This window comes from Miniopterus schreibersii (assembly GCF_964146895.1).
Source record: "Miniopterus schreibersii genome assembly, chromosome: 10".
NCBI classification, from domain to species: Eukaryota; Metazoa; Chordata; class Mammalia; order Chiroptera; family Miniopteridae; genus Miniopterus; species Miniopterus schreibersii.
Genome location: NC_138110.1, coordinates 31,047,726 through 31,061,239, shown reverse-complemented (window position 1 = coordinate 31,061,239; position 13,514 = coordinate 31,047,726). Strand labels below are relative to the sequence as shown.

Genomic DNA, 13,514 nt, shown 5'->3' with positions numbered 1-13,514 from the left:
AATGGTCATAAAATAGTCAAATTGAAATTGATTTGAAAAATATACATATACCTCAGAAATGTGAACCATTAATATTCTTCATACTGTTTCATTGATTTCCCCCTCTTAAAGATATTTTTGATGCCTCTTAGTGTCAACATCAATGATAAGAGTTTAGATTGTCCTTTTTGGTTTCCATTCTTGCTGACAGTTTAATAGTTCTACAAAACAAAACAAAAATTAAACAAAGACAAACCATGTAAATTATTTGCAGTTAAAACAATTATGTAGGAATTTCTTTATTCTGACTTCACTTTATGAAATGAAACACAAACCAAAAAATTTAGATTAACTATAATAACTGTGCACCATTAATATTTGACCTCTGAAAGGTAGGTACTACTTTCATGCTAAGGATGGAAGAGATGAAAAATGTACTTTTCCAAATGCAATTTCCAGATATTAAGGTAATGAGTATTTTCTGTGAGATTTACAAAAGGGTCTTTGGGTTTGGAGGATCTATGGGATTGACCTTTTTCGGTGATGATTTGGTTTTTGTTTCTTGTGTCAAGGAAACCCAATGGCATAGCACAGGGGCCATGACATAGTAAGCATTCAGAAAAGATTTCATCAACTGGCTAATCCAGCATAGAAGGAAGTGTCTAAAGGATTTTAATTCTGTTTTAGTTTTACTTCTAACAAATAAATGTATACCTCAAGCTGTAATTGTTCAATCATTGGACATTTCCCTGCCTAGTAACCATGTCAAACACCCAGAGATGCCCTTGTTCTGGTGGTCCACTAGTCCCACAAGATTGGGAAATGTGATTAACTCGGTGAGTTGAATGCTGTTTCTGATGACAACTGCTTCTTTCTCAGACAGCGCAAGGATGAGCTGGAACAGAGAATGTCTGCTCTCCAGGAGAGCCGGAGAGAGCTAATGGTCCAGTTAGAAGGTCTTATGAAGCTACTAAAGGTAAGACGTTGGCATTTGTAAAAAATTTTTGCATGTGATATGCATTAGTTTTTACAATTACTATATGTGATTTCCCCAAAAATGTGGTTTTAAATTCAGATAAAGGATCTTTTCTTAGATACATCACATGATAGCAGTCAATTATAGGGCTTATTCTTATCCATTTCCTGGAACCAGACTACTGAGGACCTTCATGGAACAGCTTCTTCTTGGCTTATTTCCAGTTTCATATGTCTTTAGAAGTAATAAAACTGGATTTAGAAATATTTTACTTTAATAGCTTTCAGCAGTTCTAACTAAACAGAACAGCAGTTAATGCCTAATTCATAAAATGAAGATATAGCAGTTAAATAGCCTTGGTGGTAATAGTTTCATTAAAAGGAGTAACTTTATTAATTTCAGTAAAATTTTTTATCTTACTTGTGTGGCTTTAGCAGCAAGTCACATAAGTTCTATGGGTCTCAAATGCAAACTGTAAGTGAAAATATCTCCTTACTTTTTTTTTAATCCTGTTGCCTGAGAAACATTAATCCCTTAGGCCAAAAAGAAGTTCCTGATAAATTACTAACAAATCTAGTTTCATAAAGTTGAGCTTTTTAAAAAAATTTTATTGACCTCCTTACTTTTCTGAAGGTAGAGTTTAAAATGATGATCTCTAGAAGTCCTCTGCAGAGTGCTGCAATCTATTACTTTATTGGGAAGTGACAGTCTTCCTTTCATAAACCCTTATTCCCATTTTCAGTGTACACTCAGTCACATTTTAAGTTGAAAGTAGGCTGCTGATGGCCACATGCCCATAGTCAGCCCAGCAGAAGTGTCAGTGCTGTGTGATCATCCCTCCTGAGATAAACAAGCATGAAGCAGTAGAACTGAAGCTGTGACATGCCAAAGGCAGGGACTAGAACTGATAAGATGACAAAGGCGCAGTCCCTGGGGCAGCTCACTGTGACACAAGATGTCCTGACTTTTGGTCCTTGGACCCCTCACATCCCTGACACACCACCACTTACTGTTTCTGGATTGTTCTTTGCTCCCTCCCTCCCTTCCTTCCTTCCTTTTATTTAACAAATGCTGGTTGAGACCTACTGTGTCCCAGGCACTGCTACACATTAACACTTTTTTCTTTCGTTTTTCCTTATTCTTTTTTATTCCTTAGTCGACTTGTCCTGCCACCAGTGTTGGGAATGCCTTACCTTGGCCACACTGCTCTCAGTATGTTAGGCATGTAAAGGGTAGAATTCAGCGTTTGTTGTCCTAGATATGCCAAGGCAGGACTAGATCATTAATAGCCTACTGCTGTTTCTGGCCTGTTATCTCATTTGATGATCCAGAAAAGCTCTTTCTGCTTTCCTTTCCAAATATACCAAATAAAGAAGGTCGAGCCCACCTTCCCCTCCGCCGAAGGGCAGGCAGCTTTGAAAGCATGCCCTCTTCTGTCCCGATAGCCTCTGTCGCCACAGCATGGGGGGGAGCCTCTTTACCCCCGGCCGTGTTGGCGGCGGGCTGAGCAGGCCAGGGTATCAGGAGGCGCAAACGCAGGACAGAGAGATCGTGTTGACAGATGGTTGGACGCGGGGAGAAGAGAGATGGGTCTAGACTTTCAAACCCCTAAGCAGACTTAGCCGTGCAGTGACTGAGGTAGAAGAGACCCGCCCCGCCCTCCAGCTGTGTCGCTGTCCCCCCCTGCATCCGTCAGCGTGCGCGGGCTCCTGCTGGAACCCTGGGTAATCTAACTGTTATTGGTTCCATCTTTCTGTAGGAAGAAGAGCTGAAACAGGGAGTAAGTTATGTTCCCTACTGCAGGTCTTAACTAACAGTGGAGGGGCCTGCCGTCCTGCTGTTTCTCTCATTGCTTTTGCCTCTAATGTATGTTCATGCTTCCGTTTGGAAAGAGAAAAAAAATCATACTAATTTGCTACCTTTTCAATGTAGTGCTTGAATTGAAATATATTAAATTTAGCATTTTTTATAACTATTACTACCGTCGGCATCAGAAGAAGAGCTATTACATCTTTGAGAAGAGGGAACAAGTTATAATTTGTTGGACATTTTTTAGATCCCCTGGGGTCTAAATTTCAGACCAGTCTCATGCTTTTCTGGGTTGTTGATCAAACCCTTTTCTTAATAGAAAGATGCCCATCACGGCCACTCAAGTTACACTAGGTAAAACCCACACACGCAGAAGCTAACCCTGACATCCTTCGATGCTGTGAATCTCCACACAGTTCCCATTGTACTGAAGAGATGTGGAACCTCTTTTTATAAAAATTAGCCAATTACCTCTCTTCCTATTACATCATTATGAAGCCCCAACTCCCCACTGCTCACCAAATGTGCTCAGTCTTCAAGAGAATGTCTGCATCAGCCATTGTTCACGCCCCAGCATTTCGTTTGTCCCAAGCAGAATCTCTACTGTTGGTTGACAATAATCTCAAAAGAATAAGTAACATTCAGCCTTTCTTTTATCACTGAGAACCTTTCTACTCTGGGAGTTCTCAAGGTCCTCACATACATCTCTAGAAATAGGGGCATTATGACTCTTAACTGTAGCCTAAACTGAAATCCTGTATCTGACCCTGTGGTCAGGTTCAGAAGCCAGCAGAGGGAGCAGCGTACTCAAAAAATAACACTAATAATAAACTGGAAGCAAAATAAAAGCAGCTTTCATTTCAAGTGCATGTACCAAGCTATGGATGACAATATATCCCACCCTCCAGTGTTATCCAAAAGTTTCACATTCTTTCCATGGATTAGTTAGAACTACAGCCTGTCCGATTTCAACCTACCTTTTAATTCTTCTGTATTCTCTTTCCTATTATTCATTGTGTGTGTTTGTGTGTAACAAAGAATGTTTGCAAAATGCTGGACATATTTCTACCCTTTATTCCCCTGGTCTGTAAAAAACAAAAACAAAAAAAAAAGGAAAGTGTAAAACTAATCTGTAATGTCAGACAATAAAGATAATGTATTACGTTATTTTGTATTTTGTGAAAAAAATTACTTTACTAGTCCGATTTTAATGAGAGACAGTGCCCCTGGGTGAAGGGGACATTGACGGCCTGTGTAATTGCCCATAAATGCATACGTGGGGTGTTGCTATGTACTCCCAGCACACTTAGATCACGGCGGAGAAAAACGCCTCGCTGTGGCACTTCTCTTTGCAAGCAGCCTCCTTTCTTTCCTTCTCTTACTTAGCATGTGCATAAAAAAAGGAAGTAAGGGTCCGATATAACCCTCCTCCTCCTGGTAGTCAGTCAGCCTTCCTCTGTGCAGCTCCCTCTGGGACTCCTCTCCCATTTCCCAGGCAGCGCATCCTGAAAGGGCTCAGTGGCCTGGGAAGCCCATGAACTGATGGATGCGGAGAGCCAGGAAGCTCATAAACAGGTGGATGCGGGGGCCAGCCCACGGCAGTGCCACAAGAGCATCGCTGCCTCCTCTCGCTCCTGCTCCCCCAGCTGCTGCATCCTTGAAGACCAGCCAGCAGTGGGACTGCTGCGTAGGTCCTTCAAGGCCATTATTGGTAACACCCAGATGTCAGCAGTGCATTGTCCGGATGGGGGGAGAGTTTGCCTGTCTTACTCATTTATTTGCTTTGATGTTCAAGCCTCTTTTTTAAAAGGACCCGAAGCAGCTTACAACAAATAACATAAACAGTGACTTCATAAAGTAGATAAATTTTTTTAAAACTAAAGGAAAAATGCAAATATGCTAATTATAAGGGACAGGAGTATTATTCTGAGCTTTCTGACAATGAGGCAAATAAAGGAAAACATAACTGGTGGTTTTATCAGAACAGAGACACTAGTTCTCAGGGGACCAAATTTCTGTTGGCATAAAATATAAAAAGAAAGCCTTCACTTAGAGCTTTATAAGAGAACTGAAAAATTAAATGGACAAATACAATAGTAGCTTTCATATGACTGCTTCTTTTACTGACCTTCAGTCAAAAATACAGACAGAACCCCACATGTCCCAATCCTGTAGAGGCAGTTCTTACAAGGAAATAAACAAATGCCATGCAAATATATTGACTTCTCACAGTATAAAAAGATCTAAGGAGAGAATTTAGAGGTTTTAGTCTGGCATCTGCTTCTAAATTCTGTCTTTATTTATAAACCATTCCCCTTTGGGGATGTTCTCTTTGTAAAATCAGATTTAAGACACTGCACACAACAAATTGTGCTGATTCAATAACCTCTACTTGCTTTATCAAAAGTCTGTGTGGTTCAATGTATTTTATTATTACTGGTATATATAATTCCTACTTATACTGTTTCTTGTTAGAGGTAATGCATGAATTTATTCCCCTCGAGGAAAGAACATGAATTTTTTTTTTAAAAAAAATAGTGCCTGTAATATAATACAATGATTATGATATGAGAAGCAATAAATTTTTTTTACAAAACTTGAATCGAAATTATCCTACCCTCTTTCTTTTTTGTGTATATTTAAGATTTATTGAAGGCACCATAAAAAAAAAAACCACTCATAAAAAGTTTAATAATGAAGGCAGCTGGGGTATAATCTCAGTGACGGTATGTTCCAGAGTTTCCGGTATACTTCCAGTTCCAAATACTATGTCCCAATCTAAAACCAAGCATCCTAACTTTGAGTTCAGAAAGTAAGATCTCAATAATAACTTCTTAGAAATACTACTGGAGTTAGACCTGAATAACAGTAATAGTGGTCCCAGCTCTTCTCCTACAGTGGAAGATCTTGAGTAAGTTAATTAACTTCCTGGTAATTTATTTCAAACATACTGATAACACATGGCTCACCAGGTTGTTGTATGACTTTTAAAATATGATGTGCAAGCACTTTGGAAAATACCATATGCGTGTCAGATATAAGTATGAATGTATGTGTATATGCACACAAATACACATGGATATATGTAAACTTTCTAATTCCACCCATACTTTACATGCACACACACACATTCACGCATTCACTTTCTTCCTTACAGTTAACTAACAGTGTGCTAATCAGGGGAAGAAAGTCGAACATCATTCTAAATGTCATCTTCTCCTACCATTCTCCTCTCTATTTTGCAACTGGATTGCTCAATTAACTCAGGAAATCAGTCACTCAGGTTCCTGCTTCTTCCAAACATGCTATGGAATATGAACAGGCCAGAAATAAAAAATGTTACCAGCTTAGATTTCTCCTTTCTCTATTTCCCGTGTTCTTCCTCTCTAGTGGGTATTCTGTGGGTTAATGAAGCAATCAAGGGGGGGGCATGGAAAATTCTTATCATAACTAATCAACTGCAATATAAGGGCTAACATCTAGGGTTCAAAACATACTCTCCCCGAGTCTTTCTTGCTCTCTCTCTCTCTCTCTCTTTCTCACACACATACACACACAACATACATCCTTTTTTAATATTAGGGACTGGTTAATTCCTTCTAGAAAAGTAAAAATTAGTTCAAGATAAAATCTAGCCTTTTTTATAACATTGGAAGCCCCCAAACCTGGCTCCACCCCCTTCCCAGCTTCATTCTGCCCACTCCCCACAGTGAACCTGGTGTTTTAACCACACTGACCCCCAATTCTGTCTGCAATATCCCTCACACTCATGGTACTCCAAGGTCTGAGTGCTTCTCTCTTCTTGCAATACTTTCTCTTTCCTCTTTTCTGCCTGGAAATCTCCACTATTAAGACCCAAGTCCTGTGATGCCTCCTGCCTGACAAGTCAGAGTCAGCCACCTCATCTGTGTCCTCATAACACTCTGTACACAACAGTCCCTATGATGATAATCAGTGACTGTATATTGGGAGAAAATATGCAAAGAGGGTTGAAGGTAGCTAAATGCTGCTCTGTTCTACCTTCCCAGGCTGCTAAGTAAAACCTGACTAGACTGTATTCTCTGCCAAGCCTGAGGTAGACTTTTCAGGTTGAGAGGAGGGGAGACATAGTGCCGCCCACTGACGCCTCATGGCCATCCTCTGCCATCTCTCCAGACAGTGCTGGTTCCGCAGTTAGGCATTCGGACCCTTCCTTGAAGCACCCCTCCTTTCTGGTGCTGAGTGGAATCCAAAATACTTCCTGGGGAAAAAAACAGAAAATTTATGGATCTTGTCAGACTTTTTAAAAATTGATACAACAGCAGGTTGAGTGGACTCAGAGGATGGGGTGTAGAAATGAATTTTTCATTTATTCTCTAGGAAGAGAGCTATTTTAAATTTTCCAAGTATGATGTATGTTTTCCTCCTTCCATAAATCAACTCCCTTCTCAGGAATTTTAGATCTATATATTGATCTGCATGGACCATAGTCCCTTAAGTCTTTGCTCCATTAATCATCGAGTAATTTCCAGGAAAAGATATTCACAGATTGTTCACTCTAACTCTTCTAAAGTTGTTAGCAGACAACCATGCTTCATGACTAGGCCAGGGGCCATCATTCTATAGAGGCCACTCCCGAGATCTGTTCTGCGGATCTACCCCAATGCCAACAGGCACCAACTCTCTCCTAGTGGCCCTACAAGGACAATAGAAAGAAAGGCAGAGCTGGCCTTCTCAGCAGTAGGTCCTAGGAAGGTACTACGCATCAGACTGGACACTGTCCTCACAAGGAGACATTGGGTCAAGGAGCCAGGGTCCTACGCCCAAAAGTCTGGGTAAAGACTGGACAAAACTTGGGTGTTTCTAAGTGCAGGAAAGATGCCGCTGAATCTTTTCTTCAGCACAGAATCTTCCACTAAAATCCTTCACATAATCAGACTGCTTGAAATTGCACCAATTAGAGATTCATTTGGGAGATAGGTGCAATTAGTCATTCACACATTGGTGTAATTTAGAGTCGGCCAATTGTTTTTCCTTAATGCATAGCTACAGTCAATTATTTTTCTCTTAACACAGAACCGCGAAAAGGAGTTTAGAAGAAAGGAAGCAGGCTGAAAGAAGCAGGGAAAGTTGGCCTTGGAGACCAGGCGTTAAGCAGGGAGAGGTAGGGCTGGGAATGCCTCAGACAAGCACAATGAGCGGGAAAGCTCAATGCGTGAGGAGAAGGGGGGAACTTTGTCAGAGGTAAGGGACTCACAGTTAGGAAGGGGAGAAAGGCCAGGTGTAGTGCCCAGAGGGGAGGGGGCAGCCCCAGGAGCACCCCATACTGGAGAGCCTGGTGGAACAAGTGTAAGCAGGGCTGGTGTACAGTACAACTACAGTGTAGCCATTAAAATACTGAAATGCAGGCCCACAGCCCTGTATCTGAAATGTTTCAGAATCTTTCCAGTTTTAAAAATACAGTACAGTGCAGATACCATATAAATAGCCTCACATCAGTTATGAAACAACATGTGTTGCTTTTTGGATTTCACATTTGCAGATAAGAGATTGTGGTCCTGTATTTCTGTACTAATTGAAAAACTCACATGGCTCCCCATGATCCAGCAACTAAAAGATTATTACCTGGCCCAGCAGGAAGCCCTAGGCCGCTGCTCCAACACAATTCACTGTGTGTTGTGCCTTCTCAGCCTTTTGGGTGCTAAACCTTTCTACGTTAGTGAAGCCTGGATGGAAGCATGTGACAGCTGGTCACAGTGCCCACAATCCTGAGAAGCATCTGTGGTGTCATGGGAAAACCCTGCCTGGCTTTGTAAACTAAAGACTGGGGATTTATTTCATCTCTGCCATTCACTAGCTCAGAGATCTTGGGTAACCCAATTATCACCTCTAAGCCTCAGTTTGCTAACCTGAAAAATGGGAATAATATTTCTCATATGGTTGTTAGAAGGATTCATTGAAGTAGTTGGGATTAAAGTGCTTTATAGACTGTCAATTGTATTTGAATATAAGCTTATCATTCATAACACTGATTATCAGGGAAATGAAACCAAAAAATGTATGTAAAGTGCTTTATTTTGTAAATGACATACAAAAGTGGAGTTGTATTATTATTGTGACCCTCCTACCCCAGAAGAGGACTTGGCTTCCCAGCATTGAGAGGGTAACCCATGCTGAGTAGCTAAGAGAAGCCTTCCTTCTTCAACCTTTCTATTCAACTTCCCTTCTCCAGTCCCTCCTCTCTGCTGTGACTGGTTCCTTAGCAAAGAGGACAGAGCAGAAAGGCCAGGAGCCCTGCTGAGGGCCCTCTAGAAATTGACGCCAGAGGGCTTCCGAGGGGGAGGCAGCCCTCAAGGCACCTGACCCACACCTGCCTCCTCTGAGGGGCCCTCCCTTAGCCAAAGCCCATTCAGGTTCCTGCAGCCCAGGGCAGTCAGAGGGCCTGGGCTCAGACACCAGCCCAGACGTGCTCGCCTCATCTCCAGGGCAGTTCTTTTCATCTCTCTGAGCACTGGGAGCCACAACTGCACATTTAGAGTAATGATACCTACTGCAGTGGTCAAAGAGAGAAACCAGTGAGGATATACACGAAAACCCTTGATCCGTGGCAAAGCACAACTCCAATGGGAAGTCATTTATTATTGGCATGAGAAGCAGGGGGATACCATGATAGCTCAGAAGCAGAAGTTTCGTGGTAATGAGACTGAGCTGCCAAAGTTTGTTGGGGAAAACCCGACCCATCCCAAGAGGGCTGGGGCAAGCAGGCTGCAAAGCATCGCAAGCAGGCAAACTTCTCTTCCTTGGGCCCGGACAGACCATTCCAAGGTACTGTTGAGAGTGAAAGCGTGGAATCCTCAGCCCACTGGGCATCACATAAGTTGTTTTCTGTCCTTTGTTCTGTTATGCCTCTTTTTGTGATTCTGGATTTTTCTCAATTTATAGATTTGACTTGTATGTGTGATACTGAGCCCGGGAAAGCTAACAGCATGGCATTTTACAGGATTGATGTTGTGTGTTCTAACTGCAAGCAGCTGAACCCACAGCACAGATCTAAGTCGAATGTCCCAGAGCACTGCTCTCATGGTGCAGGTCTCGGGGTTTGAATGGGTTGGTGGTGACTCTCTGGGCCTTGCTGTGGCAGAGCTCACTCTCGTGACCAGACCCAACAGACTGAAGTGGAATGTATGTGAGCACCTAAATGTGTTGTGTATGCACTGTGGGTCTCCTTGCATTTTCTTATTTGTGAGTGACTGACTTCCTCTGTAAACTAATTATTAAAAAGAGAAAATGTTTCCAAGGGACCTCACTGTAGAGACAAAGCTGTGAAATTCAAGGTGTGACAGTCTCGGAGATAAATGGCTTTTAGTTTTCTACCTTTTTCTTCACTCATTTTATTTTATTTTATTTTTTAATATATCTTTATTGATTTCAGAGAGAGGAAAGGAGAGGGAGAGAGAGAGATAGAAACATCAATGATGAGAGTCATTGATTGGCTGCCTCCTGCACGCCCCCGACTGGGGATCGAGCCTGCAACCCGGGCATGTGCCCTGACCAAGAATCGAACCCCAATCACCTGGATCCTAGGTCCACACTCAACCGCTGAGCCACGCTCAGCCGGGCCTTCTTCACTCATTTTAAATCCCACTATTCTTACTGCTAGAATACTGCTGTTTTGTAGACCAAGAGAAAGGCATTTCCTACAGGAAAATAGTAGCCAAAAATTAGAAACTAAGATTTTTTTTTTCCTCTCCCCCACTGGAATCTCTGATGCACAGAGCAATTTGACAAAGTCAAATTTTACGATAAAATAGAGATCAAAAAATGTATGCCACTTTTGGTTCTTAATTTGAGACTTATTGTGCACAATATTGCGTGCATGACTTAACTATAAATTATCCTTTACACATGATGCCAGGACAGACAGCTTGAACATTTAGAAAGCATACAACCCATCCCCATCCCCCCGAAGTCTCCTAGTTTATACTTAAAATTTTCTCCTTAGATGTCTTTTTATTCTACGTGGAACTTTCTTCAAAGAGAAAATAGACACGCCTTGTAATTATCGCAGGTTAACAGTAGCTTCATTACCAGGGGACACATCTCGTATTTTATCGAACAATGCTCTACTAATATTCTGAGCTTTCAAGATGTAACAGGAAGTTCAGATAATGTAAAATAAGGTCCTAAATTACCTGCACCTGCACCCCAGGTTTAGGACGACCATTTCAATGACCTAGGATTTCCTCCTGCTTTGAAATTTCATTGTGACTGTTTTTAACTTTTGACTGAGGTAGTGGGGATTGATGGCCTTTGGCCTTTTCTTGGGAAAACAAATTGATGACCTGCATTGTCTCTCCAGACCCAGGGGGCAGGTTCTCCTCGCTCCTCCCCCAGCCACACCGTCAGCAGGCCCATCCCCATGCCCGTGCGGTCGGCGTCAGCCTGCTCCACCCCGACTCACACTCCTCAGGACTCCCTCACAGGGGTAGGGGGAGATGTACAGGAGGCCTTTGCACAAAGTAAGTGGCTTTCCTTTCTGTTGTGTTCTGCTTTTATGTGACAGATAAGTCACCACGGTCTGTTGAGTGGTCTAAAGCCGTGGATATTGTAGGTTATTCCGTGGCTTCTGTGGGAGCCTGGCCCAGGAGCTGTTTCAGAAACTCCCCAGGCTCACCGATCTTACCTTCCTTTGGCTTCTGTTGCCCTGCCTCATTTTTTTATGAGTCTTTGCTCATTAAGGGAAGGGAAATCCTTTCACTAATATAAATGTAATCCATTTTAAAATTCCCAAAGACCTTATTTCCTGCTTCTCTTTACATGAAAGCAAACTCAAGATTGAGATTAAACAATTCAGCTCTTGAGCCTGAGCTGATCAAAAAGGACCATTCGTCATTTTACAGATCCCCTTAAGAGTTGAATCACTGCTTCCAGAATATGGGGTTACTTGGTTAGGCCTCCATAGTTAACAGAGGAGTGCAAAGAGCCAAGGAAGATGACAAACAGCGTTCTCCCAACAGGCTGCCTCTCCCATTACACACACAGGGTTGGGGAGAGGGGATGGGCTTATCTCAAGGCAAGTGATTTTACTCATTTGGGAATATTTTGACACTTTTTAAAACTTTTTCTTGCCATTTTTTAAATTTAGGGAAAATTAGAAAAAAAAATTTTGCAGACTCTCACCCTGCCGATCTCATTCCTAGAAGTAAACACTATTAATAATTTGGTCCTTCTCAACTTTTTGCTTATATATAAGTATATATGTTTAAGTGTGATTTTACAAACACATACCCTTTATTTTTCACACAAATAAGTTCATGCTTATTTTGGTCTGTAATTTGCATTTTGTTTAAATTGGCAATTTATCATGGCATTCTTCCAGGTCCTTATATATAGATTTCAGGTAAAGAGAGACATATTTGACTACTAGTTTTAAAAAAGAAACACAGCAATTCCACTTCTGGGAATTTATCTGAAGGCAAAAGGAAATATAAACAAAGTCAAAAGACACCAAAACTAGACTCAAGTAAACCATTTCCTACATATGTGGCCGTTCAGTTTCATAATTTCAGTCGTAAAGCATTTAAAGATCAGTAAGAAGACATCCCCAAAATAAACACAGGTGAAGGATATGACCAGAGAGGAAATATAAATTGCCAGTAACAATATGAAAAGATGTTCAATCTAACAAATCATTATAGAAATACAAATTTTAACAAATATCACCTTTTCTCTAGCATATTTTTAAAGAGCAACTTTTTTACCATCAGTAATATCCAGATATGGAAAAGTATAAGGAAACAGGCCCTCTCACCTATTGTGTATGGGGGACAAGATCTTACAATTTACAGAGAGAGTCTGTTATGAGGGAAAAGGGAAAATCCATGATAGGGCTTTTTCTTCTGAAAAAGAAAGTAATTTAAGTTAACAAAATAACTTTTTTTAAAAATTTTTAGAAGGAAGAATGTCCTTTCCCCAAATCTTATTTTAAAGAAATTTTAAATCAGTTTGAACCTTGTATTATAATTACTGTTTTATCTAACTCTTTTGATGTTTTAAATTTTCATGTATTTATTAGTTTACTTATTTAGTGTTACTTTCTGAGAAATGACAGAAGGAAATGTCGCCTAGCTCACAAAGAGCTTGTGCTGCATAAATTCATCTGTAAGTCAGGTATTTGGAACCTTGAGCCCTTTTTTTCCAAAGATTATGGGGATTAGCCCCCTGCTCCATCTCAAACTTGCCTGGTTCCTGGGCCATCCTATAAATACCTATTCAACGCTTAGAGTGCCCGAAACATACTAATCTTTCTCTACCATGAAGAAACATGGTCTAAGTTCCAGTTTGGGGTACCAGACATACATCTTTTGCCCATGTCTTAGCAGCTGAAGCAAGAATCCTCGCCTCTTTTCCATACTCTGGGAGCATTCAGTGCACAGCATTCCCATTCCCAAGAGGTACCTATAATGGGAGGGAGAGCTCTGGGAGGCCTGATTGGACCTGGGCTCTGGTGACAGAGATCAGAATCAGATAGACTCAGCCACCAGGTAATGGCTGAAATAGTAGCAGCTAGGAAGGCACAGCTCTCCTGGCAAAAGCAGACTTTCATCTGTGTAGGTTATTATTAAGAAGGGCGACCACATGTACTGGTTTACCTGGTACCAGCCCCATTTATGCCAGGTCACCAGTCTTATTAATACCTCCCCCTTTCACTTACAGAGTTTTCCCAATTTGGACAATCAATTCAATGAACCCCCATCAGTTGCCATGTCTT

At 41.3% G+C, this 13,514-nt stretch overlaps 1 protein-coding gene across 14 annotated transcripts in view; it reads left to right on the top strand.

The window, feature by feature from the left end:
- DTNA (dystrobrevin alpha) overlaps positions 1-13,514 on the top strand; it is a 321,248-nt gene that overhangs the window by 294,245 nt on the left and 13,489 nt on the right. For 5 of the 14 annotated variants that reach the window (XM_081149627.1, XM_081149628.1, XM_081149625.1 and 2 more), the window contains 2 exons: positions 859-955; positions 11,103-11,262. In XM_081149627.1, coding sequence (XP_081005753.1) covers positions 859-955; positions 11,103-11,262 — 257 coding nt within the window. Of the gene's footprint in view, positions 1-858; positions 956-2,714; positions 5,364-11,102; positions 11,263-13,514 lie in introns of those variants that run through there. The other 9 variants (XM_081149630.1, XM_081149615.1, XM_081149631.1 and 6 more) reach the window with 3 other exon arrangements.